At 65.9% G+C, this 27,792-nt stretch overlaps 2 protein-coding genes across 5 annotated transcripts in view; one reads left to right on the forward strand and one right to left on the reverse strand.

Moving 5' to 3' along the window:
- B3GNTL1 (UDP-GlcNAc:betaGal beta-1,3-N-acetylglucosaminyltransferase like 1) overlaps positions 1-19,335 on the forward strand; it is a 32,452-nt gene extending 13,117 nt beyond the window's left edge. For all 4 annotated transcript variants that reach the window (XM_054593199.1, XM_054593196.1, XM_054593197.1 and 1 more), the window contains 8 exons: positions 1,981-2,076; positions 8,436-8,531; positions 9,395-9,519; positions 12,537-12,672; positions 12,751-12,819; positions 13,185-13,259; positions 14,165-14,271; positions 19,195-19,335. In XM_054593199.1, coding sequence (XP_054449174.1) covers positions 8,466-8,531; positions 9,395-9,519; positions 12,537-12,672; positions 12,751-12,819; positions 13,185-13,259; positions 14,165-14,245 — 552 coding nt within the window. In that variant the 5' untranslated portion in view covers positions 1,981-2,076; positions 8,436-8,465 and the 3' untranslated portion in view covers positions 14,246-14,271; positions 19,195-19,335. The remainder of the gene's footprint in view (positions 1-1,980; positions 2,077-8,435; positions 8,532-9,394; positions 9,520-12,536; positions 12,673-12,750; positions 12,820-13,184; positions 13,260-14,164; positions 14,272-19,194) is intronic.
- Positions 16,390-27,792, reverse strand: part of TBCD (tubulin folding cofactor D) — a 120,777-nt gene continuing 109,374 nt past the window's right edge. The window contains exons 32-39 of the mRNA XM_054593195.1: positions 27,603-27,741; positions 26,045-26,166; positions 24,339-24,416; positions 22,539-22,628; positions 22,223-22,310; positions 20,949-21,058; positions 19,027-19,111; positions 16,390-16,671 (exon numbers count right to left, since the gene is read on the reverse strand). Coding sequence (XP_054449170.1) covers positions 16,639-16,671; positions 19,027-19,111; positions 20,949-21,058; positions 22,223-22,310; positions 22,539-22,628; positions 24,339-24,416; positions 26,045-26,166; positions 27,603-27,741 — 745 coding nt within the window. The 3' untranslated portion in view covers positions 16,390-16,638. The remainder of the gene's footprint in view (positions 16,672-19,026; positions 19,112-20,948; positions 21,059-22,222; positions 22,311-22,538; positions 22,629-24,338; positions 24,417-26,044; positions 26,167-27,602; positions 27,742-27,792) is intronic.

The raw sequence follows: 27,792 nt of genomic DNA on the forward strand, positions 1-27,792 counted from the left end.
TCCGTGACCCGCACAGGAGACCGAAGCAGTGGACAGTGGGAACATGTCTTGGTCAGATGGGCTGTGGGGAGACTTACACAGGGCAGGGCAGTAACCCTCGAGCTGGTCTAGTTCACAGCCTTTTTAGCATGTGTGTTTAGGAGAGCCATACGAAAGTCTCACAAACAGAACTCGGCAATATGCACAAAGAACGCACACCTGTGGGCAGGTGTGTCTTACCGCAGTTAGAAAACGGACAAGAGACGTGAAAAGACGTTTCACCAAAGAGATGGACGGACGGCGAATAACCCTGTGGGAGGAGGTTTGACGTCACAAGCTACAGGGGAGCTGCGAGTTAAACCACAGAGAGCCTTCCCTGCACACCCACGGGAAAGGCAAAACTCACCAAACGCGAGGACGCTCAATGCTGGCGAGTGCCGGGGGCGCGGGGCGGAGGGCGGTCGGGCCGTTTCCTGAGAGAGTCAGACCTGCGCCTCCCGCCTGAGTGGCCCAGCCGTCGCAGTCCTGGAAGACTTGTGCTCCCACAAAAACCTGTCCGTGAATGTTTGTAGCCAACTAAAAGCACTTACTAACAAGGGGACTCAGAAGTAACAGTACTTAATAATATTCAGCCCCCAACTGTAGCAGGTGCAACAAACTGGTTAATCTGTAGCCTGGACTATTTTTCAGCTGAAAGAATAAACTATGGTTACAACAGCCTGGAATCTCCAGAGAATTGTGGAGCAGGAGGAAAACTCGGTCCCCAAAGGCAACGCACAGCACGATTCGTTCCACGCCCTTGGAAAGCTCCGTTGCTGGTGAAGGAGGGGTGGGCGTGGCTGTGAAGGTGCTGGGACCCTGTGTCCCCAAGCTCCTGGGTGGCCGTCCACTGTGGTTTTCACGATGAGAGAAACCATGTGAGGGGCACACAGATCTCTGTATTTTTTCTCACTACACGTGAATCTACCAGTTTATCAAAAGTACAATTAAAAACCAACAACAGAAACATCAAGCAAAACTCTCAAACTTGGGAGACAACTGCATTATGTAAATGAGTCACTAGGAGTTACAGGGGAGACTTTTGGTGCATTCTTATGCAGTGATGGAGGCCTTACTGACCGCTGATTGTCCTTGCTGGTTCCTCACTGGTCCGCGAGGCGGAGACGGTGCAGTCGTGGGGACCAACGTCAGCGTCGTGCCTGAGGTGGGCTCTGTGAGATCCTCATGGGGCTTCTGAGGGCCCCAGCGCCTCACCAGGGGGCAGACACCCCCCAGAAGCCTTCCCCCAGCTGCAAAGCAGAGAAAGGCCCAGTTCTCTGCCGTCATGGCCGGGGGCCGCTGGTGTCTGAGGACGGGGACCCCCGACCGCTGTAGCAGGGACCGCCCTTGACAGACCCGCCGCTGAGCCATCGCGATGCGCGGCGCGCAGACCCTTCAGCAGTGCGGGCGCCCCACCTAGATCAGGGGCTGCAGGGGGCGGGTCCGGGGTGCGAGGCGGGGCGGCCGCCCAGAGGCAGGGCCAGGCTTCGAGCACGGAGGGAGGGCGCCACGCAGCCGACGAACTCACCTGGGGCGCAGCGTGCGTCGGGCAGCCTGGCAGCCTCGACGAGGGAGGCGGCCCTGGGGAACGTGAGCTCCGAGCGCTGGAGAGGCCCCTGCTTTCAGGAGGCGAGGGAGGGACTGGTCGGTGTGGCTGGCTGCCCCAGAGGCGCAGCGGGGGCCTGCTCCTTGTGTCTGCTCTGAGTTGAGGCTCAGGAAGAGCGTTTCTGGAAGCAGTTGGGTGTTTGAAGTCGTGTGTCGCTCACCTGAACGTGAGTGTGTTACGGGGAAGCGCGATCTGTGACGAACACGACAACGGTGCCCGCGGAGCCCTGCCTGGCCCGCCCCCTCACGCGGAAGCTCTGCCCAACCCAGCCCCCAGTGCCGGCTCATGCCAGGCGAGCGGCAGACGCGCACAGGTGTGCTCGCGGGAGCTCACGGGGCCTTTCTTGTGTGTCACAGATCATAGGTTGCCAAGTGACGAGAGAGCCCCCCAACTCCACGGAACGATACACGCGCTGGATCAACCAGCTGACGTCGGACCAGCTTCTCACCCAGGTACCTGTTGCCCAGACTGGGAGTTGGCCGGGCCTCCCTGGAGGGCGTGCGTCTCATGCTGAGAGCCTGGGCGTGGCTCATCGTTTCGGCACCTGGTTTGCCCACCTCTGCCGTGCCAGGTGCTCACTGGAGGGGGACAGCGGTTCAGAGGAGGTGCCCGGGCAGGAGGCGGGGCCAGGGGGCTGCTCTGGGAGGGAGCGGCGCCGTCTGGGTGGGGGTGGGGCTGTCCACAGGCGGTCAGCTGCTGGCCTTGAGCTGCGAGGAGGCCTGGGCTGGAACCAAACTGGAAGCCACCCGCGAGCGGTGTGGGGCGGCCGGGACAGCCAGCAGGACGGGGCAGGTCCTCACACAGCGGTTCCTGTCATCCCACTGCAGAAAGAAGTACTTTTTCCTGAACTGATTTTAAAAACAGAAAGCTTGGTATAACGGAACGGCTGGTGTGGTAATTAGCATCTGAAATCAGAGCTGCTCATGACCGGACACGCCACGAGGCAGAGAAGGCCCTGAGTGTGCCACGCCGGGCTCGCACGTTCCTGCCCTCGCGGTCCCGTGTCTCGCGCTGGGGGCGATCTGTGTTTGTCCGGTGCCTGGTCACTGGGTTTTGCCTCCCAAACCTGCATCACTAGCTTTCATGTTCTGTCCGCAACACGCAGGTTCACACACACAGCATGCTGGCACCCGGGTGCACTTTTTCACACTTTGAGGTGAACATCTCTTAACGGCCTTTTCTAGGTAAGAGCGGGGAAGGCGCGGGGAGGCGGGCGCGCCTCCCCGCTGCTCCTACAGCCTTCGGGGCGGCGGCTCCCACTCACCGTGCGTCGCCTGGCGGGGGGTCCTCTGGCGGCAGCTGGCAGGCCCTGGGAGTGCGAGGCCGGGCTCGGGGGCAGCCGCCCCCCTCTGTGAGCGCCGGGGTCTGGGGGGGCCCAGCCTGGCGCACAGGGTGCTGCCACACCGTCTCCTCTGAGTCCCCGCATTGCCTGCAGGGCGCAGCGTGCAGCTCTGAACCACCACACCTGCGTGTCCACACTGGGACATGCGGCTGAGGGTTCCGGCCGCACGCTCCCCTGGGGGGAGGCCTCGCCAAGACGCTAGTCGCCCCGGGGACCGGCCCCGTGCTTCCTGGCCCCTCCTCCACTCGGAGGGGTTGGCCCCCCACGCACAGACTCCTTCTTGGGATGTGCGCTCACGGTTTCTTCGTATGTTTTCCTGAACGAAGAATCACAGCTGACTCGGTGGGGTCCCTGCCCAGGGTCCCCTGCTTTCGGGCCTGTGGGGGCTGCTGGGTGGGAGGGGCAGGCGCTCTGCACGGGGTGCCCTGGAAGGGCACTTCGGGGCCCAGGCTGAGACCCAAGAAAGGGGCAGGTCGCCCAGGGAGAGAGGCTGCTGAGCCGGACTCCTGCCCGGTGCCTGGCTCTCTGGTAGCGTGAGACTCACACGGGACGTGTGTGACTACAGTTTAAAGGCAGCAGGCACATTTGTAGCCAGAAACACGAGTTCTGAGCTGAGGGCTAGGCCAGCAGGAGACCTGAGCGGGTGAGCATCACAGAAACAATGAAGGCAGGACACTCCTGAATGGTTTTCTTCAGCAAGTTAGGGGACCTTAAAGTCTGAGGTTTCTCAAAATAAACTGAAAGATCATCTCTCGCTGACGTTGCTCCTTGACCATGACAGTTGCGGGGAACCTCCACCGCTATGTTAATGAGGCGAATCGCCACCAGGGGGGGCCTGTGTCCACAGTCTCCACACCCACCGCCTTTGTAGGGTCTGGAGCTTGAAGTGCAGGAAGTCACGTGGGGGCCGCCACGGCAGGCGAGCAGGGAGGTGGTCAGCTGGCCGCTCCGAACGGCCGGGGCTTGTGCCGCCCTGGAAACGTGCCCACTGCAGGCCTTCAGCGCGGAGCTGTGCCCGAGGGAGCCGCGTCTCCTGGGCCGCGGGAGGGAGCAGAGGGGAGGCCAGGCCAGGCCCCTCCCTGCCTCTGAGGCTGCGCTGGGGCGTCCAGCCCTGCTGCCTGGCTCCGCACTGAGACAGGGTGGGAAGCGCCCCGCGCCCCTTGCGGGGGGTCCGTGCTTCCCGGTGTCCCCACCTGCTTGTGCCGTCATAACCAAAACCACAGGCACGCACTCCTCCCAGTTCTGGAGGCTGGAAGTCCCAGGTCACGGTGTCTGCGGGGCTGGTTTCTCCTGAGGCCCCCTCCTGCCCGTGTCCTCGTTCCTGGGGTCTCTTCGTCTTCCTGGGAGGACACCAGCCCTCGGGCCCCACTGACAACCCCCTCCCTCCATGCAGCCCCAGTGGACGTTAGGGCTGCCACGTGGACTCGGCCCACAGCACTCGGCCACACTCCTCAGACCCCGTGGCTTGTCTCTGCAGACGCCAGGCGGCTCCGCCGGCGAAGGCTTCCAGCCCACGTGGGCCAGGGCCTCGGACTCTGCCGGTGGCACCTGTCCTTCTAGAGCTCCGGGCACGACTTTCCATCCTGTCAGCGCCGGTCACCTGATCGCAGGCTGGCTGACAAAAGCGCTGGCCATGGTTTTCGGCTTGGGGCACCGTGTGCTTCCTCCGTGCCGGGGAGGACCCAGGAGAGAGAAGCGGGGGAGCTGGAGAGGGTGCCCGTGGGTGGAGGTGAGAGGCCGGCCGACCTCATGGGGTCAGAGCAGTGGCAGCGGGGTGGGGGCAGAGGCAGGCTGGCCCCGGACGGTCTCCCCTGTGTCCTGGCCCCGAGGTCCAGGGCTACGGCCACGCTGCTGAGAACGCACTACTGCCTTGGTCCCGACTGGGCCCGCCCAGTCCGTCCAGCGCGGCTGCCCTGGGCCGGTCGCTGCCCCAGAGGCCGGGACGCCCGCCAGCCGAGGCACCTCTGCGGCCCAGTGTCACTTCCGCAGAATGTGAAGGTTCCGGCACAGCCCCCAGAGCCTTCAGGGCCCAGTGCTCTGGGGCAGGCCCACCTGAAGATACGCAGCAAAACCAAGGTAACTCCGGGCCAGTTTAGAAGGTGGGGTGCCGATGCGCAGGGGACTCCCCTCGCCTTTGCCCCATCGGGCCCTGAGACGCAGGCGGAGCTTCTCCGTCCTCAGCGGCGGCCACAGCAAGACAGTCTGAGCCGCCTGGTTTGTGTAAACCCGTGAGATCTCACGGCCTCATTTATCTCAGTGCGTCTTTTCCTAAAACGTTTGTTCCTCAAGCTCAGTGGGTGTCACCTAATTCTAATCAGTCAGCATTCGTGAAACGTAACATCTGACACACCCTGACGTGGACCCAGCTGCAGCGTCTCCCCTCCTTTCTCGTGTTAAGGGAGTGCCGGGGGTCCGCTTACACGGGCAGCAGTCGGCCTGTCGGACGGCGGGCGCTCACCGCTCCCTGTGCCGTTCCTGGGGAGGGAGCCTCTCACTCGCGCTGCGGCTGTTAAACCCAGACGCCACATCCACGTTTATTCTCGCTGCTGTGGGGATGTTTAAATGTCAGGATACTGGAAACTTGTCATCTGTCTAAAGATAGTCTTCCAGCAAGTTAGAATTTAGAAATAAGGAAGAGAAGCCACAGAGCTCTGGGGATGACTCGCCTAAACTTCGCTCTTGTTCTGGACGCGTCGCGTCGCTTTCTGCTGAGATGCAGCTGGTGGGGTCTGGGAGTTTCTCTAAATGCTTCGCGCGCTCAGGCCAGGGCTTCTCCTTTTTAAATATAAGCTGAACTCATTTTAAATCTCTAGTCCTCACTTTCTCTTCCTTTTAAGTGCTGAAAGCATTGACAAGTGCCCGTCGGCACCCACACGTCGCTCCTGGGCCTTTTCTGAAGGCGGCTGACGGGTTGGCTGGTGCCGCATCGGAAGCGCCTTGGGACAGGCTTTTTGCGTGTGGGTGCGACATACACTTTGTGTTCGTAACCGGCACTTTCTGTTGGCGCAAAACACGGGGAGGGCCCCAGGCTCCCCAGAACAGGGGCCTGGACCTGCGAGGCCTCACGTGGGGACCGTTCTTAGGGACAAAATTCTAAGAAACGGGGTTATCTGATTTCTCAGCTGGTGACACAAGTGGGGAGTGACGGCTGGAGAACGAAGAGGAGACAGAAATCGATGAAATGGGTTAGAAAATCCAGCACCAGCCTCTCGGTAGGGAAGGGCGTGGCCTTGGTGATGGGGGGGGCCGCGGTGAAGCCTGGCTCCGCGTCCCCTGGGGGAAGCAGCTGCTGGCAGAGCCTCGGGGCTCCGACAGGAACCGGGACCGCCGTGGCCCAGAGCGCCCTCTGCTGGGCTGCATGGAGTGGCATCCGTCTGGTGTCATCTGCGCAGCAGGTTCATTACCTGTCATTTACCAGCACGTGTAAGAACGTGCAGAGTCAAAGTGAAAATATTCACGCTTTTGGGCCTATTTCATTTGGGTTCCAAGAGCCCTGAGTCTGTTGGGGGCCGTCTCTGTGATTTCTGCGTCGTGTTCGCTGGCAGACCCCAGCGGTGGGGGAGACGGGCTCAGCGGTGAGTCCACGGAGCAGTTTTCATGAAAGTCGAAGCCGAAGGTCCACTCCTCGCCAGTTGGCCACGGCTGGGCAGGTTGCCGTGCGGCCTGCTTTGTAAACAAAGTTTGACTGGTGCACAGCCAGGCCACTGGCGTCCGTAGTGCTCGGGGCTGCTCTTCAGGGAGCCAGCAGAGCTGCGTGCCTGGGCTGCGCGTGCAGCCGAGGCGCCCGTACCTGGCTGGGAGGCCGGCGGGGGTCTGCAGTCCCCAACTGTCCTCGTGTCTCCCGGGGGAAGTCGGGGCCTGGCAGGGAGGGCGGAGCCGGGCGTGGAGGCAGCTGCTCTTCCCATGTGCTTATTTTTACGCCAACCTTCACACTGTATCTTTTCAGAATGTTTTAGACACGTGTCATGCGTGCACGGCACTCCCTGTCCCTCACGAGGAAGCAGGCTGGGCGGGTGGGGTGGGTGGTGTGATTCCACGGTCTGCACCCTCCCCCCCCACGTGGCACCCAGTCGCCGCGAGCAGAGCCTCTCACACAGGTGGCAGGGGCCGTGGTGTCCTGGCACATTCCGGGGGCCGGACCTCGAGAACCAGGGGGTGGGGGGGCCGGCATCGCGGCCCCCCAGGTGGCCTCTCCTGGTCCTTGCTAGTTGGGTGCTGGCCTCTGCCACCACTGAGCGCCTCGTGCAGCCACCTGGGGTGTCCTTGTGTGGGGGACAGCGCGGCAGAGGAAGGTGAAAATGTTTCCTAGGAAGACTCTTGTCTTTGAAATTCTGTGAGTGCACAGCCTCCTTCCATCTCTCACCTGCCACACGCCCACCTTCAAAGAGAAACAAGTCACTCAGCAGAGGTGTTTCTCCTCCTTCCCCCCCTCGTTTAACTGGCTCTGACGATGTGCTGCCTGATCGGCCGCTGCTGGTGCCGCCCTGGCCTCTGGCCCGGCCGAAGCCGAGGCTCACCCGGTGCCCCGAGTAACACAGGGTTGTACGGCCGCGGCCCCAGCTGAAAGGAAAGCTGCCGTGGTGTGTGTCGTGCGAGCCGCTTAAATGGGAGCCAGCCAGCCTCCTTCCTGCCGGGGAACGCACAGGTGCCGGAGGAGACGAAGCCCCAGGGTGAACGCGGGCCGGCGGGCTGTGCCGTCCAGCGGGCTCGGGTTATTCATTCTTACCTGGCCTTCCGTCGAGAAGGACGCTTTCTCGGGCACCCGCTGTGTGTGGTGGAGTGGCCGCTCCCTCTGCGAGTTAGGAGCGCTGAGAAGTGAACATGAACTGCTTCCCTGAGCACCAGGGGTCACCCAGTCGGGAGGAGGCAGCCCGCAGGGCTCTTGAAACAGATGGGAGGGCGTCCTCACGGGCCGGCTGGTCCGCTGCGCACCAGCACCGCCTCCCGGAGGGAGGAGCCTTGGCGGCCGCGAGCGGCTGTTGAACGGCGAGAGCACGGAGAAGCTTGAGAGGCCGTCAGGACAAGCCCGTCCGTCCTTGTGCTGATGGGGCTAAAAGAAATGGCCCCCGAGTTGTGCTTTCTTCACTCTGTTTGTTTCATTTCTGTCCTTTTGTTCCCTTTGCCCCTAAGATAATACAGGAGCGCGTGTCCGGCCGTGCCGGTGCGTGTGCTGGAGCCGGGACACAGGTGCCGGGGGCGCCCGGGCCTCTGCTGCTTTCCTGTCGCCCAGCGCGGGGGGTCCCTCACGAGCAGCGGCTGGGCTGGCCCGGCCCCTGTGTCCTGCCCGCGGCCTCTGCGCCGTGTGTGCCGGACACTGTCCATCCGGCGGTCAAGTCCCTTGAAACCTTGTACCACAGGCAAGGGACACGCAAAGCGGCCTGTCACTTTCTGACTACGCGTCGTGGGAAGTGAATTAGTGTGCCTGTGACAGGCTGTTCTCTCACACCTGCCGGTGTCCATCGCTTCCAGGTTTTTACCTCCAACGGCCCGACTGTGATCATGCCCACCTGGTTCTGCTCGCGAGCGTGGTTTTTGCACGTGGGCCCGTTCGACGAGGGCGGGCGGGTAAGTGCGGCTGCCCCTCTGGGGCCCTCCCCCTGCCCGCGCGTAGGATCCAGGGGCGAGGAAACGGCTGTCTGCGACGGCCCTGCTCTGCTGAGCACCCGGAGCGCAGCTGGGCCGGGGCACCGCGTTTGTTTTGCCAAAAGCAGGGGATTTCTGTGTGAAGGCGGCGGCGCCCTGGCCCAGGCCCCGGTTACCTCATCCTGGGTGGGACGCTGTTGGTGAGAAAGCTTCGGATGTGGGGGAGGGGAAGGTTAGCGGGGGCAGGGCCGCCGGCTCCCGCCCCCTGGGAGGCGGCCACCGTGCAGTCCTGCGCAAACCGGGCAGAAGCTCGGCCCCCACGGGCCTGGACGTGGCGGCCTGGCTGCTGACCTGCCCACCGGTCCCTCTGCAGCCGAGACTGGACACTTGACGTCTGATTGACGAGGAAACCGCAGGCCCCGGCCGCTGCGGCCCCGCCGGTGGAGGGCCGTCCTGGGGACGGAGAGGCTGAGGGCGCAGCGCCCGTGGGAGGTGCAGGGCGGCGACCCCTGGTGTTTCTCTCTCCTGTCGATGTTTCTGCCTCTCAGAAGGCAAGCCTTAGGGTTAATTAGTGTATTTTCCCTTAACCTGCCCCCCCCCCCGACAAATGGGTTTTGAGAACTTGGGGCCTGGTCTCCATGGCCAGAGGGGTGGCCAGGCCGCCACGGCCCTTCGCCAGCCCCTTCCAGCTTGGAGAGCTGTGCGCTGTCGCTGGGCCCCAGCGACGTCCGTCCGTAGGCCGGGGCCCCTGGCCGCGCGGCCCGCGCACACGCACACGCCCAGGCAGAGGGCAGGCGACGCAGGCAGCGCCTCGGACACGGCCCGTTCTCCCCCCCCCCCCGCAGGGCGTGCCCGAGGACCTGCTGTTCTTCTACGCGCACCTCCGGAAGGGCGGCGGGGTCGTCCGGGTGGACCGCAGCCTCCTCCTCTACCGCTACCACCCCAGTGCGGCCACTCACACCATCCTCGAGTACGCGGGGCCGGGGCGCTCTGGGCTTCGAGGGGCCAGTGAGCTAGCTTGGGAGGGAGCCCACAGGTAGGAAGAGACTTCGGGGGCTTCCTCCGCGGCCGAGCCACACCCTGCTCGGGGGCCAGGAGGTGGCCGGCCCGCGCCCGCCTTCCCTCCCCTCCTCACTGCGGGTGGGCGGGCAGGGGACGTGCCGAGGCAGCAGGCTGAGGGGAAGGTAGGTGTCTCGACTGCTTCGCGTTGAACGGCCCGCGCACGTTTCCTCACAGTGACGGTGTGTCCCTCGGCCCCTCACCAACCCACTGTGTTCGCTTTGGGGACAGGAAGGAAGGGGCCCTTCCAACAGGCCTGCTGTCAGGGGACCTCTGAGCCTGAGGTCCTGGAGGCCAGCTGGCGCCGTCCCTGGAGGCTGAGGGACTTGTCGGGGGTTGTGGCTTCTCAACTGGGACCCTCTGTCCTGGGGGGTGGCAGCGCGGCCCCACGGCGGGGAGGGGAGCAGCGCAGGGCGGCGACGCGGGGGCCCCAGACGCTCCGCTGTGTGTCCCCCGGGGACCCTGGGGCGGGAGAGCGCGGGGCTGACCCCCCGCCGGCCGGCCCAGGGTGGGGCAGGGGCCGCGTGTGGCGGACCGCCCCATCCCGTCTGCGTGTGGGGCTTGTCTTTGACGTCAGGGCCTTTTCCCCTGACTCTGCAGCGTGAGGCCCTGCCACCCACAGCAGACGTGACCTCATGCAGTTTCGGTGTGGGATTAAGGGCTCTGAGCGGAGTGGGAGGACCTCACAGAGCGATGAGCTTAATTACAGCCTCGGGGGCGTCAGGCGCTGGCTCCCCTCCCCCCCCCCCTCCCCCCTCCCCCACCTCCCTCCTCCCTCCCCTCCCCCCCTCCCCCCAGCTGCTCCGCTTCTTGTCCTCTTTAAAAGGAGAGCGGTCAGCCCGTGCTTCATGCAACAACTTTCACTGAAACCCCTCAGGCACCCGGAGGCATAAAGGAAAGTCTTTCAAATGAAAGGGGACCCACCTGCCAACCTCCTGCTCTCCCCAGGCCCCGCCTCTGGCCGAGCCACGCGGCCCAGGGCCCTGCCGCCCGCGGCCTGGCGTCGACCGCTCCTCCACGTCCTCACCCTTGGCTTTGGGTTCTCTCTCTCAACAGCACCCTCACACCCTGGAGAAGTTACGTAAACGGTGGCACCCCGCTGCTGCCCCCGACGCTGCCTCTGTGCTTAGCTGTAGTCGCGTTCAGCCGGCTGGGGTCCCGGGGGCTGTCTTCCCCGCCGGCGTCTCGCTGGCTCGCGCTGCCGCTGCCCGGTGCAGCCGGACGCTGCCACGCCTCCCCGGAAGGCTCTGGAGGCGCCCCTCTGCGGGTCTGGGGAAGCCTGTACACCGGCCCCTGCGTGGCCCAGCCCGGGGGCGCGGACACTGCGCCCAGAGCAGGTGCAGAGGGCCCATCAGAAGCTGAAACGCGCTGGGCACGGGCCCCCGGGAGGGCGCGCCACCCCGCTGGGCCGCGCCGCGGGCATGCGGCTCGCGTCTGCGGTGTCTTCGGACAGGAGGCCCCGAAGGCCCGGGGGGCGCGGGGAGGTCGCTCGCTGCCCGCGTCCCTCGGAGCCTTGTTCTCCGCCTGCACCGAGACCCACCGTCGGTTCCGTTCCCCCGCCACAGAACCCCTTAGGGGACACCCGCCCCACTGCCACCCCACCCCCCACCCCGGGCCTGGTGGCCGGCCGCCCCGTGTGTGGGCCCCACACGGCCCCCCCGAGGCTTTGCGCTGAGCCTGGCTGGCAGCTCCGAGGTCTGGCCTGGGCCTTTCCACATCCTTGTGAATGTCCAGACACCACGGGGCGCCTTGCTGGGGGTTTCCCTCAACACACACCTCGAGTTGGAGAAAACTGGTTATAAACAGAAGCAGCTGAAGTCCCAGAAAAGGCCAGACCCTGAGCTGAGCAGAGGCCTCGTGCCTGCAGCCCCTTCTCACTGCTCGCCCTCGTTGGCAGGGACCCCGGGCGCCCCGTTGCTGCCCAGCCCGGGCCCCGGGCCCCGCAGGCCCCACACCGCACCTCCTGGCACTGGGCTGTCCCCCCCGCGCTCCCTTCCTGGAAGGGGGAGGTGTCAAAAGCGACCCAAAAGCTGTCTCTTCCTCGCTCAGGATTTCAGGAATCTGCTAGAACTCACTTGCGTTAAGCTCACTTTCCTTTTGTTCTTAGAAACTTCCCATTTTCTTGGTTGGTGGCAAAGCTGTGCACACGGAGGCCAGGCCCGCGCGTGGTGTGTGGTTGGCCTGGAGGGTGCACAGCTCATGCGTTTCTTTCTGAAACGAGGTGTTAAGTGGCCAGGATTAGGGACTCAGCCTCTCCCAGTGCCAGTGCCCCCCACACTGCAGCCGCCGACCGCAGGGTGACACGGTCCAGGTAGAGCAGGGGGCGGGCAGACAGGCGCAGGGGGCGTCCAGCAGCCGGGAGCTGCCTGGCAAAGGCGGTTCCTCACCTGACACTGCGTGTGGTTAGAACAGGCTACGCCGGGACCGCCGAGCGTGCTGGTCTCCCCGCCTCGCTCGGGGCTCTGGCAGGGGCAGACCCGTGGCCAGGCCTGGACCTGCGCGTCCCCAGGCCGCGCAGGGCCGGGCGGGGGGGCCTGGCCTGGAGGAGACACCCTGGCCCCCCGGCCGCTTCCATGGAACACCGAGCGGTGCGGTCGCTTGAAGGGCGTGTCCAAGTCCCCCTGCTTGAGTTTACGGCGGTCACGGGCGCCCAGCGGTGGGGCAGCCCTGTCTCCCGTGGGCTCCGCAGGGCCTGTGCCTGGCACCTGCCGCGGTCCCTGAGGGTGGGCACTGAGAGGGGTCCTGGCAGGTCACCCCAGGTTCACGCAGTCAGCCGACAGCAGGTGATGCCGAGTGCGGGGGGAGGGGTCAAAGCGGGCAGTGCGCCTGCCACCCTGAAGTACGAAGACCAGGGAACGTGGCCAGGGGCCCTGCCAGGCTGGCAGGGAGGCGAGGGGGGATGGGCCGGGTCACAGCCTTCCCCCACAGGGCCACCATCTGGACCCTCCGCGTCCGCTTCCTGGAAGAACGGGCCTTGCCACACTGGGCGACCTTCACCATCTGGAACGCAGGCAAGCAGGGCCGCCGACTCTACCGCAGCCTCACGGCAGAGGCGCGGCGCAAGGTGGGCACCTCCGCCCCCGCCCCCGCCCCCCACGCCCAGCAGCACCAGCCGAGGCCAGCGTCCCGTGTCTTCCCCCAGGTGGTCGCCTTCTGCGACGTGGACGAGAACAAGATCAAGAAGGGCTTTTACTGCTACGAGGACTCTCAGGTGCGTGGGGCCCCCGAGCGCCCCCGGGGGGGAGGGCCGGGCCGTGCACACTACGCCTGGCCGGCCTCTAGCGCGCTGTCCTGGGCTTTGTGAGTGCACCCCCTGGGAAAGGCCCAGGCAGCTGGCAGACCTGGCAGGCGCGGCCCCTGGACTCGTGGGGACTCGGGGGCCGCGGAGCTACCAGCCGCCCACCCCCGTCCTCCCACCTGGTCTCCCCACTGCCCGCCTCGGCTTGGCTCTGCGGTGGCTGTGAGCTGGCCGGGCGGCGGCGGCAGGGCTGGGCGCAGCCCTGCGCGTCCAGCTGAGTGGCGTGGGGTGCTCTGCGGGAGGAGCGCCAGCAGGAGCCCCACCGCCCCGTCTCTCAGGAGAGGCCCAGGCCCCGGGTGCCTGTCCTGCACTTCCGCGCGGCCCGGCCGCCCTTCGTCATCTGCGTGAAGCTGGTGAGTGCTGGGCTGTGGCCGTGGGGCATCAGGGCCGTGTGGCTGGGACCAGCCCTGGGTCGGGTGGGGGGGGCAGGCAGCTGCTCTGGGGGCCGGGCCAGACCCAGGCGCCGCCAGCCAGGCCTGGGGCCCCCCAGGCTGAGGTGGGAGGCGGCAGCCACGGCGCCCCCTGAAACAGGCTGTGTTTCGGTGAAACCAACACCGATTCCGTCTGCGGCCACAGGGCGTGGCGGCCACACAGCTGCGGCGGCCGCTCAGCTCCGGGCTTTGGGTTGGGGTCCCCCGGCAAGCGGCCAGGACCCCACTCTTCTCACTCGCCCGTGGCTGGGTTGTTGAAGCCACTTTTTCGGGGTATTGTCCCACCACCGAGTGCCCCACATGACGACACCTATCGGTGGGCCCTGGGGTCACCTCGGGGACGTTGGAGGACCATGTGAGGCCTGGACAGAGCCCGCCTGCTGGGTGCCAGCCCCGGTGCCAACCCCGCCTCTGCCGTGGGGGCGGGGACAGAGTGGGGGCCGGGCGGGGACCTGTGGGCCGTTTCTGTCCCCAGGGCTGCTGCCCACTTTTGGCCCCTGGAGGCTCCGGCGTGAGTTGGAGGAGGGAAACGGGGTCTGCCCTGGACAGGGAGCCGGGGCGGCTGCCCCCTCGGGGGGGCACTGCACCAGGCTGGCGGCAGCGTCTCTCAGGCCGCCACCTCCCACCAGCGCGCGGAGGGATGCTGTGGCCGACCGCCTCCAGTGTCCTGTCCGGGTGCCCCCCACCCCAAGCAGAGCTGCAGCAGTTCAGAGCGGACCTCCTGAGAGCTGGCTGCAAGGGGCCCCAAACCTGGAGGCAGGCTCTGGGGGCCTCGGGTGTGGGCCAGGGGAGGCCCAGGTGAGCCAGGCCTGCTGCTGCTCCCACAGGACCTGACCGGGGGTGCGTTTGAGGACAACCTGAGGTCGCTGCACCTGCAGGAGGGCCGGGACTTCCTCCACTTCAGCTGACAGGCCCACAGCAGCCACGGCACCAGGCAAGTGACGCGGGCTAGAGGGCAAGCCGGGAAGGGCAGCCCCGTGTGGAACCCATGGGTGGGCCGTGGCAGCTAGTGCGTGGCAAAGCCTGTGTGCAAGGGGCTGGCCCGTGGCCCGGCAGGCGTGCGATCCCGCCCCCACCACGTGCCTGGCACACTGAGCGCACCCCAGACCAAGGCACGGAGCAGGTCCTCTGCCACCCCGTCCCCCAGAGGACTTCCGGGTCGCACACCACGCGGTGACGGCATCAGGGATGGCTGGCCAGGATCCTGGCAGACAGGGCCACCCTGTACCCGTCTGGGTGGACGTGAGCTCATCCGTTCCAGGGACCACCCAGTGCCGCAGCCACTGCAGTGACTTCAGGAGACACGGGTCACAACGGGTCACCTGCAAGAACAGAGCAGGGCAGGAAACGGGACATCACTGACCGGGTCTCGCGCTCACCGTGACGGCCATGGTTCATCACCTGCTCTCTGCTGCTGGCTACAGCGTGAGCTGGGGGCACCCGCGGCTTCCCCTGACCCCTCCCCTAGACTCGGGTGGGCTCCAGAAACCACAGCTGCACAAGGTGTTCGCAGCCACCGGGCGCCGGGGGCGAGCGACAGCCAGTGGGGCCGTCGTGGCCGAGGGTGCGCGGAGGCAGCGGGACGTTGTCTGCTGGCCGGCAGGTCCACTCCGCGCCCCCCGGGTCACCGGGAGGCCAGCACTGCAAGAGAGATGGCTTCGCGCCGGCGTCACCGACGGGCCGATGTGGCGGGCGCGCCCGTCCCTGCGACGGGGGAGGCTGCTCTCTCTTGTGGGGGTTCACCCGACACCCCGGGTGGTTCACTCTGTTCCTTCTCAAAAGCTGCTGGCTTGGTTTTCGGCAGCCGAGGTCCAGAGGCTGCTCAGCAGGCCCTGTCCCCCGACCCCCACCCGCTGCGTCTCCTGTACCTGGTTCGTGTGGCCACCTTGCCCCCGCGTGGCCCGAGGCTGGTCATCCAGGACCCTCACCAAGTGGCCTCTGCCAGTCGAGGTGCCTCCAGCTAGTCTTTCATCTAAAATGGAAAACTCCCTACTTGAAACTTCCAAGAGGGAAGCACCAAAGGCTTGAATGAAATGAGAGTCTTCAAAGCTACCAGCCTCATACAACTGTGACAAAGGCTTTCTCTTCCAGGGGGTCCGAGACCATGTACCACCAGGTAGAGGCACATGGTGGACAGGAAATGCTTCCCGCCTGTTCTGGGGCTTAGCCCAGGCAGGAGAAAACCAACCTGCGGGGCAACTGTGCAGCCCGCGGTGCGGTCACACCAGGGCCCACGGCGGCCTCTACCCACGTCCCACAAGGGCAGGACATCCTGCCCGGGGGTGGTCACAGTCCGGGCTCTTGGCCCCGGGGACGGCACGTGGACGCCTTCCCCTCGGAGGGGGGAGTGGGCTCCTGCACCCATCACTTGCCTGTTCCCTCTTGACCTGTGACGGAGGACCGCCCAGCAGGAACCCGCGGGCCGGCCCCGGCCCCGGCCCCTCAGAGTTCTCGGGGCTCTAGCGGCAAGCCCTCCGCCCGCATCAGCCCCGCTGGCTGCCCAAGGCACCGTGTGAGCTGGTGCTGGGCACGTGAGAAAAAGGATGACGCTTCCCGAATCTCACACGTGCACTGTGGCACTTTGGCATTTCACCAGAGAACCCGAATCCTAGGACACGTGCTGCGTCCAATCTCCCCTCGTAGCAGAGGTCTGGCAGGCTGCCGCCCTGCGCCCGCCTCCCAGGACCCGTCTGTGGGTGCAGCTGGGTCTGGGCAGGACTCCAAACACAGTGACGGCTTTTCCTGGTAGTAAAAAGTGGCACAAGGGTGAGCGGCGTGCGGGACGCCGGGAGGGAGGCCTCTGCTCTGGCCTTGCCAGGCGGGGGCGGCAAAGGCCCCTCCAGGGCTCAGGGGCGTCCTTGCAGCACCGGACGTTCTGCTGGGCCAAGCGAGGCTGGGGGTGGGGGGCACGGCCTCAGCAACCGCACAGCCCACCCCGGCCTCGCCCAGGGCCACCTGGGCAGCAGGGCGCCTCCAGCGCGCACCCTGCAGGCCGCCCCTTGCTCTGTCCCTCGGCGGCTGGCCCCACCGTTTACCCTCCCTTCCAACACTCCCAGAGACAGACGGACAGACACAGACTGTTCAGCACGTGATTTTATAAGACGTGGGCTTAAGTTTAAGACAAAAGCACCAACGACCCAGGCCACTCAAGTGCAGGACGTGTGTGATGAAAAGCGGGCTCCGTGGTGACAAACTCCCAAGTCCCTCAGCAAATGTACCAGCCGACGGCCGAGGCACTGTGTCCAGGTCTCCTGTGCTCACTGCGCCGGGCGGCTCCGCCCTGTCCGACAGGTGCACGGGCTCAGCTCCCCGGATGGGCCTCAGTGGCCGCAGGCTGCAGAGGACACGAGACAGAGTCGGGCGGGCGACCCCCGTCTCCCCGCCCTGTCTGGGTCCCGCTCCCTGGAGGACCCCGCGTCTGCCGCGTCCCCAGGGCCGTGTGGCCGGCAGCAGATGGAGGCGCCTGTGCTGTCCTCCCCGACTTCACGTGACTGCGTGCAGAGCTCTCCTAATGAGAGCGCAGATGCGGTTACTTGGGAGGCTGGTGTTGCATTTAGCGTGTACACAGAACAGCAAAGTCACACGCTCACCTGCCACCTCCACTCCTCGCAGTGTCACTTGGGGGCTGACCCGATCGGCACCCACCCCTGCACCTGAAGCGGGGCTGCGGGGCCCCAAGAGAAGGGCCCGCCCAGCGGACACCCGTGCGGCAGTGGGTTAGCGGGGCCCGGGAAGAGCCCCAGGACAAGGCGGGAAGGGGCTGGGCGGGCGGCGGGGGTCCCGGAGCCAGCGCCCCGCACCCAGTGCCGCCGGCCCTCAGACCGCGGTCAGGAAGGGACGTTGTTTTTGAAATGGACGTGCAAAGAGAAGAGAGAACGGAAGAAGGAAGAGAACGGCCCGGAACCTCGGGGCAACCACACAGCGACACGCAGCAGCCCCGCTTCACAGGTTCAGCCCACGGGTGGTTCCTGAGAGACCAGACGATGTCCCAGGTCCACGGGCAGTGTCACACACGCCCGTTCTCACCAAATCTACCTGCAGGCTCCAAGCAAGTTCAGCCAAGCTCCTGCCACGTCTCACTGTGCAAACCGACAAGTCGACTCCAGACCATCTTGAAGAAAACAAAACTGGAGACCGGAGGCACCGTGACCTCCTGCGACAGACCCCTAAGGCCCGCGCCTGCACCTCTGGGACGGGAGGCCTACACGTCTGTCGGTCAGACAAGCTGGTGCTGGCTTAGGGATGGACAAAAAACCGCACAGAGAACAGAGACTGCAAGGAGAGCCACACGCATGGGCCCTAACTTAGGACAGCGGACAAGGCACTGCAGCCAGAATGGGGCCGGGTCAACCGCATGTGGAAAAGTCCGCCTACTGACCGCTCCCTCGCCACACGCAGAACCTGACACCGGACAGGCTGTGAATCCAAACGTCAACAGTGGAACAAAGCTTTCGGGGAAAAAAGGGGACTATAGACACAACCTTAGAGTAGATCAATGCATTTTAAACAGGATCCATAAAATAAGACGGGAAGGAAGGATCAGGTGGAAGACATTAAACCTAAGGACCCAACGCAGCCTGTGGGGGGGGATATTTACAGTACCCCACAAATAAAGTATCAAAAGACAAGCGACCCAGAGGAAACGCAGGGAGGTCCGAACAGGTGAAAGAAGAAAGTCTACACGGCCAGCGGCCGCAGAGGAGGTGCTCAGCCTCACCCGGGGAAACGCAAGCCCAAGTGCACACGCTCACAGAGCAGCTGTCCACTCAGGGACCCGCTGTACACGTGGAGGCAGGTTCCCCTCAGCTCCTGGGTGCCTGTTAGGCCTGGGAGCTGGGGACAGCTGTGCGGGGACCGGGCACCACCCTGGGCGTGACCCGCACCAACGCCAGCAGGGCCGTTCCTCCTCCTCTCAAAGCTCAGGCACAGCTGCTCCAGAGCTAGGGCCCCCACCCACGCCCAGGGGGACAGCTGGCAAGGACACGGACGAGGGAGGGAGGTGGCTCTGCCCCACGGTCCCCCCTCGGCTCCTGCAGGGCTGACAGTCCGACAAGCCCTGGGCCTCAGCCAAGTGCACACGGGAGGCAGAAACCTGCCTGTGGCCACACGGAACCCGCAAAGACGGCGCGAGGCCCCAAGACCCGAACTGCAGCGGCAGCGCACGTGCCACGGCTGTCGGCAGTGGGGGTCTCGGCGGACAGACCTGCAGGCCCCAGAGACCCGGGGGGGCCACAGAGCCTCTGGCGGGTCTGGGAGGTGGAACGGAGCAAACACAGGAACCAAACCGGGCTCAAGGAGGCCTCTGCCACACAAGGGAAGAGCGTTGGCCAGTGCCAGCTCCTCGGGGGCCAGAGGCTGGACGGCAACTCGCCCAGCTTAGGGCCTGTCCTGGGTGCAGGTGCTCCACAGGACACCCCAGACGTGCCCAGTGCGGGAGGGGGCACCGGGGGGCAGGGCAACTGGAGCGCACCCCCCACCCCCATGCGCCCAGCGCCTGCCGCGGGCACGCCGGCCAACACTGCTTAGAGAACGGGGCGGGGGGGGGGGACCGGGGCCGGTCCCAGCGGTCGTGCGGGCCGAGGACCCTCGAGGCCGGCTCAGCGCCGCAGCGCGACGGAGCTGCCCGGAGGACTGGTGTGCAGAGGGCCCCACGCGGCCCCGGCACAGCCCGAGGGGGGCGTGTGGTTACCTTGGGGACCAGCTGAGGTCTGGGCACGCCGAGGAGGTCACACAGGTGGTTCCGCTGGGCTCGCACGAGGTGCAGCTCCGCGTCCCTGGGGAGGAGGGCAGGGCAGCTTCAGCCCCAAGGAGGGCCACTCGCGTGGAGGCAAACCTGACATGAACCCTAAACTCTCAGGAAACCCCGTGAGGTGAGGACACCCCAAGGCATCGCTGATGAGATCGGGAAGGACGCCCACCCAGAACCTGCACCTGGCCCCCCCATTCAGGCTCTGCTCCGGAAGGCTCTTCTCGGACAAGTGTGGACTCGGCCCGCAGCCGCGGGGGACCCGACAGGGACCGGGGGACAGCGGTCCCTGGGGTGGGGGGGGCGGGGCGGGGGGGGCCCCGCATTTCATCACGGGGGAGGGGATTTAAGTGCTATGTGATTTTAAAAGTTACTCCTTTCATTACAAATAAAAATTAAACTTAGCAACCACAGAGAAATACTGGGCATTTTCTTGTGTAAGTTCTGTTAGAATCCTCTGCAATTCTTTAAATAACAAGTAAGTTAAAGAGCGAGAGCCCCGCTCTGCCCAGCACTGAGGGAGGAAGGGCGGGAGCGGCAGGAGCCAGGGGTCCCTCGGACGCCGCCGAGTTCAGGCCACTCGGCTCCGCACCGTCCTTTTTCAAGGTAAGTGTTTTTTATCCAGGTGACAGCACAGGAGAGGATGTCATCCGCACAGGACACCACCGCCCCCTCGGACGACGGGGTCAGGTCGGCCGGCTCAGCCCTGAGGGTGGGGTCGCGTGCCAGCTGCTCAGAGCAGAGGCGCCCACATCGAGGAGTCGCGGGGGCGGGGGGCCCCCACAAAGATGTTCACTAGGCTGTCTCCCTAGAAGACCGGGATGAAGCCCTAAAACCAGAAGACCCTTCTGTCCTTCGAGGCAAGTGACTCCTCATGTCCAAGCAGGGGGACTGGGGACCTCTGCGGAAGCCCGGGCCACATGCGGACATCACTGTTTGGAGGGAAATGCGTGTGAAGATACCACACGCGCCTGCAGGATGCGCCGACCCTCGTAGAACTGGGCCCGGGCGGCCTGGGGTCAGCACGAAGGCCGTGGTGACCAGTGCCCGAGCGGGCCGTCGCCGACCGCTTCAGGCTGCGTCCTGTCTCCAGGATGGGGGCGAGCGTGCACGCTCAGACACGTGCACGCCGTCAGCACGTGCGTGTGGGGATGCGCAGGCCCGTGTGCGCAGTGCCGGGAACACGCAGTGCGCGGCCCACGCGCCGGCCCGGCCGCCGGTGCTTCCAGGCCGCGCCCCTCCCACGCCAGCTCAACACAGGTCTGCGTCCGGAATCCCCCAGGAGCCGGGAAGCCAACGGAGCCGCAGGGGGACCTTCCATCTCCCGTCTCCGCGGTCCTTGCGATTTCACACGTCCGCCCGTGGCCTTCCGCACCGAGCCTGAGCGAAGCCCTGTGGCCGCCGCGCCCCGTGGACGCAGGACGCGCCCCCACACCGCGCACCCCATCGCGCCTCGGGCAGGAGCGACCAGCCCCGTCGCCCAGAGCTCACTGCGTGATCAGTTCATGAGGAAGCCCCCAAAACAGGAAGTTGGCCCACCTCTTTACGGAGAGAAACACTGCGCTCGAAAGCCATTTCGTTTTGGAAATGTTCCCCTTGGACCCCCCAGGAGGCATCCCCTGGGGCGCGAGGGAGGGAGCCTGCGCTTCAGCAACGTGGACAAGCAGCTGCGAAGAGTCCGCTGCAGCCCCCCCTGCCCCTCGTAAAACCAAGAACCAAGGCCACCGGGGGCTGGGAGCCTCGTTTTCCTGTTCCCTTCAGAGGGTTTTGGGGAAGAGATGCTGGGGACACGAAGGCAGGGGAGGCCCCATTCACTGCGATGTGCGTGACCGGTGCCCTGGAGGAAGGGAGGGGCCCGCACTCACCAGGCGGTGCCGCTAAGCACAGCCATGACCTCGTCCAGGACGTCCGCGCCCACGGCGTCGCTGTAGGTGAGCAGCATCTCGTACACCTGGCTGGCGGTGGTCTTGCGGATCTGAGCGGGCAGAGCACGTCAGGGAGAGGGGGCCGAGACGCACAAGGCAGAGATGGCAGGGTCCCGGAGTCGCACTGAAACCTTGAAGATGTGCTGACCTCTGACCCCAACTGGGAGATCTGGCCACACCCGCCTGTGTCCCCACCGCTGGGGAGGCCGCCCGGTTCCCCTGCGGTCCGGCCGGCAGGCTGTCGGGACACAGCCAGACGCCTGCTAACGGGCCGGGCCACACCACTCCGGCTGCGGTTCCTCACAGGACAGACGCCCCGGGTGGGCACACGACCCCGGACCGGGCGCATGACCTCGCCAGCAGGTCGGGCGGCCTGAGGAGCTGCATTTGTGGCGGCTGCGGCTGCGAGGTGGCGCTACTGGGACATTTAGGAGAATGGCACATTCACATGCCCTGGGGAGCGGTTTCTCAGACAGAAGGGAACTTCTAAGACGCCTGACCCTGTGTGGGGTGGTTCTGGGTGAAGGCGTCACTGAGGTGTGGGGCCGCCCCGGACCCTCTGCCGAGACCCACTGCCGAGACCCTCTGCCGAGACCCTCTGCCGAGACCCTCTGCCGAGACCCACTGCCGAGACCCACTGCCGAGACCCTCTGCCGAGACCCTCTGCCGAGACCCTCTGCCGAGACCCACTGCCGAGACCCTCTGCCGAGACCCTCTGCCGAGACCCTCTGCCGAGACCCTCTGCCGAGACCCTCTGCCGAGACCCTCTGCCGAGACCCACTGCCGAGACCCTCTGCCGAGACCCTCTGCCGAGACCCTCTGCCGAGACCCACTGCCGAGACCCTCTGCCGAGACCCTCTGGGATATTTCCTGGATCGGCAGGAACGAGCGATGGGCTTGGTGCTCACAGCTTGGGCTGCAGGGAAGATGGGTGCTAAGGGGACCCCCAGCTGGGGGCCCCGCGTGGGGCGGAGCACGGCCGGGGGGGGGCCTCGCTCTGCACCACCTGCTCGGCCCCAGGAGGGCGGGCAGAGCCACCCACAGGTGCTGCTCCGCCGAGACCTGAGCGTCCAGGCAGCGGGACGCCCCCCACGGCCCAGACCGATCGGCTCCGCGGCGGGGCCCCTGCCCCGGCGGCACCCGGCACCCGCACCCAGACCCTGCGGCACGGAGCCGCCGCGCAGGACCCCAGGGCGGGCGCCGGCCACACTCACCACGGGGAACGGGTGGCAGAGCAGGAGCAGCAGCTGCAGCAGCACCTTCCGCCTCACGTCGCCGGGGAACTGCACCATCCCGCAGAACCTGCGGGGCCGCGCCGGGTGAGCGCTGTCCACCCTGTCCGGGGTGCGGAGGGCGGGGACGCTGCACCGCCCCGAGGCCAAGGCCGTGGGCGGGCAGAGCTGGGGATGCCACGAGGGCTCCTTCACCCTTGTTCGCGGGGCGCCACACGGCCTGCGGGCCACACAGACTCTGGCCCCCGCCTCCGCTCCCTCCACCGCCCGCCCGTGTCGGCGGCGACGTGGGACTCACACGGCGATGCTGGACCGCAGTTTCTGGACGTCCTTGGACTTGTGGATTTCTGCCTTACAAAGCGCAAGCAGCTTCACACAGAACGGGTGGCTGCAAGGGAAGCACAGGGCACAAGCCGCTGGGGCCCTGCGGTCGGCGAGCGGCAGCCCGCGGGCCTCGTCCCTGGGGGCGCCGCGCCCTGGCCCCCTCACTGGCTCCCGCACAGGCACAGCTGGGGGCAGGCGCCCGCTGCTTCCGTGCCCGACACCCCCCACCCCCCGTCCCCACGGCCGCCCAACGGGAGGGCAGGCCTGTGGATAACACACGGCAACACACAAAACAAACCGAACTAAAAACGTAAACGGGCCTGACGGGTTCTGAGTCCTTGGAATTGTCCAGGGAGGGGGAACCACTGAACGTCGGACTGACCGTGCGTCCGGGAAGAACACAGAAAAGAGTGAGAAGTCCCAAAGAAACGTAAGAGAAACACAGGACGAGGACAATTATGTTGTTAATCAAATGAAAAACAGGAGGGAGGAGGCCACGGAAACATCCCATGCAGACTTAAGACGGAACGGAAAGACTAAACGGTCCCGTGAAGACACGGGCCACCCGCCGACGCCCACACGCCTGCGCGCTGCCGGCGAGACCCCCACCACCCCACAAGCGGAAATGTTTCCCGAGAAAAAACGTGCAGGAGCACTGCACAGAGTTCAAAGTCCGAAGCTGGTGCTGCCACACTAATGCAAGACCAAACTGTGTCCCTGGAAACAAAATGGGTCACTTACTGTTAAAATTTTATCTTAATTTGCAAATACCAAAAATGTAAAGCCTTAAACTACAGACAGCAAAAGGTGACAACACTACAGAAAAGTTAAAAGAACTATATTCGTAACAGGAAATGCGTCCTCTTACCGTTTTAAATTTTCAAATAAAAAAGTACGTTAAAATATGAAGACTGTTCAGGAAGGACGCCACCCCACAACCAGCTCAGAGATCCCGTGAGCGCGGGAGCAGCTCTGAAATCAGCCCCCAGCAGACGTGGAGAAACAAGCACCAGACCCCGTCCACCCCACCAGCCTGAAACGACTGAACACCAACATTCACCGGACAGCAGGCTGCAAGGGAGCGAGCCCACAGCAGCCCGGCTTCCCGCCTGCACAGAGGGACGCGGAGCAGAACCGCCTGCAAGCCGTGCCGCCCTGAGCCTGCAGTCGGCTTTCGTGCAGCCCCTGCGGGGCCCCTGGGCTCCCACGGGCCTGTCTGAGCCCCCCGAGTGCGTGCGTGCGAGGGCCACGCTGGTGGGTGACAGGGAGCCCCCGCCACACGGTGAGGGCCAGGACACAAGGCAGTGAAAAGACCTCAGGAGGGCAGGGTCGGCGCTGCTCGGGGCCCCCTGACACTTTCAAAGCCCCTTCCAAGTCACTGACACATGTCAACACGAGACCCAGGCCGGGGGCCAAACCCAGCGGCTCCAGGATCAGGCGAGGCATCAACGGAGGGGCCAGAAAGCAGGGCCTCCGCTGAGCCCCACCCAGGACAGCGGAGCTGCGGGCAGCTGCCGAGCCCTGAACACAGCAGAGGTGGGAGGGGCCTCAGACCCACTGCCTGCGCCCAGCCAGCGGCCGCCCCGCGCCGCCCACCACCACCCCCTCAGGCCCTCGCCACCCACTCCTCGAGCCGCTCGGTGCCAGCGCACGGGGGCGCCGCCGACGGAGCACATGAGGCCCGACCCCGGACGTGCTGGGAGGTCACCCCTCCCACTCCGGCCCCTGGACCCGACCGGCAGAGCGGCGCCGACAGGTGGAAACGAGCACTCACTCCTCCTCCACCGCGAAGAGGTCGAAGCACCCGTGCGCCAGCATCTGGTCCAGCATCTTGAGCAGCGGCACCGACACCCTGAGGGGAGAGGAGGTGCGGTGAGACCGCAGGCGCCAAACCGTGGGAGGGAGGGAGGGAGGGAGGGAGGAGGGACATGTGGAGGGTGGGAAACCGAGCAGAGGCCACGCCGAGCCCACGCCGAGCCCACGCCGAGCTCCGCAACGGCACCGCCCGCCCTGTCAAAGCCCCGGCAGGGCGCTCTGCCGGAAACGGTAAGCCCGCTCGGAACTTCATGTGGAAACGCAAAAGGCTGGGCAGAGCCCCACACCGCGGAAAGACAGGTGAGAAGAGCTGATGGGGCTCAGTTCACAACCTCTAGCGCAAAACAAGGTGCCATCAGGGACTGCAGAGCCGCAGCCCGCGCGCCCGCAGTTTCCGACGCAGGCACTGCAGCCACCAGGGACACCCACACGCAGGACCAACTTGGGGACTCACCCTGAGCGGACTTCAGGGCAGAGCACAGACCTTAAAACTGTAAAACTGCCACAAGAAAACACGGGGGAAAATCTTTGTGCCCTGGAGTCAGGCAAGCTTTCCCGGGCACGGCGTGAAAGCGCGATCCATGAGAGACAAGGGGTGACCAAGTTCACGGGCGCGAAGGGCCTGCTGAGACGCCAGCAGGCCACACGCCGGGCAAGGCACCGGCGCAGGGTCCGGGAGGGAGCCCAGAGCCCAGCAGCGAGGAGGGCGGGAACAGACAGAGCTGAGCAGACCCGCCGCCGGAGGACAGACACCCGACGCGGCGCCCGCAGCCAGGAGGGAGGCACGTGGGGAAGCCGCGCCGCATCTCACAGCCCTCAGCTCAGCTCCAACAGGCGGACAGGCACCGGGTGACTGGGGGCGCTGGGGCCATGCGGTGGTATCAGCAGGAATGCGGACGGCACGATCACTTTGGACAACAGTTGGCCGTTGTTTAGAAAGTTTAGTATTTGACGACCACGTGGCCCAGCCAGTCCAGCCCTGGGCCTGCACCCAGGAGAGGAGGACAGAGACGCCCGCACAAGACGTGTACGTGGACGCTCACCACCGCTTCATCCGTCACAGCCTCGCCTGCCAACAGCCCAAGCGCCATCCCAGGTGAACCGAGAAACCACGCGTCGCCGCCTAACAGCACACGGCTCAGCCGACAAGGGGGACTGAGCGAGCGGGCCCGACCCAAGGAGCCAGGCGGGAGACGGGCGCAGCGCGCAAGCGTCCACTAGACACTCAGGAAAGCGCTGACCCCATGGGCGTGGCAGCCGGCTCGGGGGCTGCCCCGGGGCGGGGACCGGAGCGGAAGGGGTGGCGGGAGGTCCCGGGTGTGGGGGTGCTGTGTCTGGACGGTGGCGGCGGCTCTGTGGTTGCCGACATGGGTCAGAGTTGCACGTTCCACGTGCGTTTCCCCTCCCAGGGCCGTTACAGACAAAGGGGACCACAGGACGGCCGCCGGGGCCCTGCCCGGGGGACACCACCGGCCCGGCGCGCGGCTGTCTTCGCTGCCGACAAGCCCCGAAACCCTCACCCCGCTGGCCCTCCGTGCAGGCTGCAAGGGGCCCCAGAGAGGTGACAGGGTGGCCTGGAGGTGCCAGGACCGGCCGTGAGCCTCACCCGCCCCGGCCCCACCCTGCCCTTAAACCCTGGGCGTCTGGGAAACAGCGCCCACTCACCTGTAATTGAGAAGGTTGTCCTCGAAGACCTGTAAGAGGGTCCCACTGAAGCTCTCCAGGGCCTGCCGGTCGCTCTGAATGCCCTTCATGTGCGCAAACAGGCTCTGCGTGGAGTGCCTGACCTGCAACACGGGGCGTCTCGCATGAGGATGCCGCCCCCCGCCCCACCGCCGGCCACAGGCGCCGACAGACGCGCATGTTCAGTGGCCGCGGAGGCTGAGCTACAGAGGGGAAGGGTCTGGCTGATGCCCAGCCGGCACCGCAGGGCAATCGCCTGAAACAGACACGCCCCCCTTGAGGTGGCAGCCCAGCCCACACTCCCCGTCCAGGGCAACCCCCAGGCGTCTGCGGCAGAGACCGCAGAGGGTCTGTCTCCACGGGAGGCAGATCAGGATATGAAAGCCACGAGGGACCAGTCACTCTGAAACCTTCACGCTGCAAACTCAACCGCAGCCCCGAGGTACCACTGGGCTCAGAGACACCCCCGCCGTCCCCGCCCAAAACAGGCACCAACTCAGGAGGCGGGCCTGGCCGGCAAGGTGGGCAGGGGGCAACCCCGTGGAGAGCAACCCACGGGGTGGCAGCGACACCGGGAGCGGCAGGCAGCCAGGGTCCCCGAGGCTGGACCCCAGCAGCTCCCAGCGGCCACGGAAGGGAAGAATGGCCGGCGTCGGGGGCCCGCCCGCGGCCGGCACCGGCAGGCAGTCTCAGCCTCCCTCGGACTTCCACCCCCGGAGCGTGAGCCCCGGCCCGCGAGTGCGCAGGGGCGGGGACGCTGCGCGTGCATTTTCAAAACAAAAAACGCTGCTCCGAAGACGAGCCTGCGCCGAGGAAGCGTAACAAGTAAGATTTCAGACCCGCGGAAACGCAAGTCTCCCGGGGAGGCGAACAGCAAACGCCAGGAAGCTGCACCGAAGGACGCGCAGGGCCCGGAGAGCAGAAGCGAACAGCAGAGTGGGCGCCCGCGGGGACCAGGGCGAGACTGTCCCCAAAGTGCCCGAACCGTGGATCCACCGATTGAGAGAGCAATGACTTCCTCGCGGTCCTTCGTGGACCCGCCGCCTGTCCCCAGCTGGGCGGGGGCAGCAGCCTCCGCCGCCAGAGGAAGCGCAGGGACGGGGACGCGGACGCGGGAAGCCGGGGCGGGGCTGCCGCGCAGACACTGGCCGGGGTTACGGAGCGGCGAGCCCGCACGGACGCAGCCCCCGAAAACGGGGACGCCTCACGCAGGACGCACAGAACCTGGAAACCAGGCACAGAGCGGCGTGCGTGTCATGCGTACTCTGTGACGTGCAAGGTTTGCGTGCGTGCGTGCGTAACGTCCGTGACGTACGCGGCGGCGGCGGAAGGAGGCCACCGAGCTCCGGGGCGGCTGAACTGGGCGCTGCGACCGTCCGCGCTGGGGCCCCGGCCCGCCCACCCCTCCCGGGTGCCCCGGGGCGCCAGCGCGGAGGAAGCGGCCGCCCGGTGACCGGCTTCCCCCAGGGGAGACCGAGCAGGAGGAGGGACAGCGCAGCCCCCGGCGCGCACCCCCGTCCCGGGACAGACGCGTCCTCACCGTGGACTCCGTGAGGCCGCCCACGGACACGGCCAGGCCCAGCAGCACGTGGTAGCGGTAGGTGGGCAGCCCCAGCAGCCGGGTGATGCGAGGGAAGGCCTGGGACGGCGCCGTCCAGTTGACGGAGGCCACCTCGGACCTGCAACAGAGGCACGAGCTGCAGGGGCCGGCCGCCCGGTCCCAGCAGCCG

Source organism: Pteronotus mesoamericanus, unplaced genomic scaffold (genome assembly GCF_021234165.1).
Source record: "Pteronotus mesoamericanus isolate MK-2021 breed Mesoamerican mustached bat unplaced genomic scaffold, CSHL_Meso_final scaffold_408, whole genome shotgun sequence".
Lineage (NCBI taxonomy): Eukaryota > Metazoa > Chordata > Mammalia > Chiroptera > Mormoopidae > Pteronotus > Pteronotus mesoamericanus.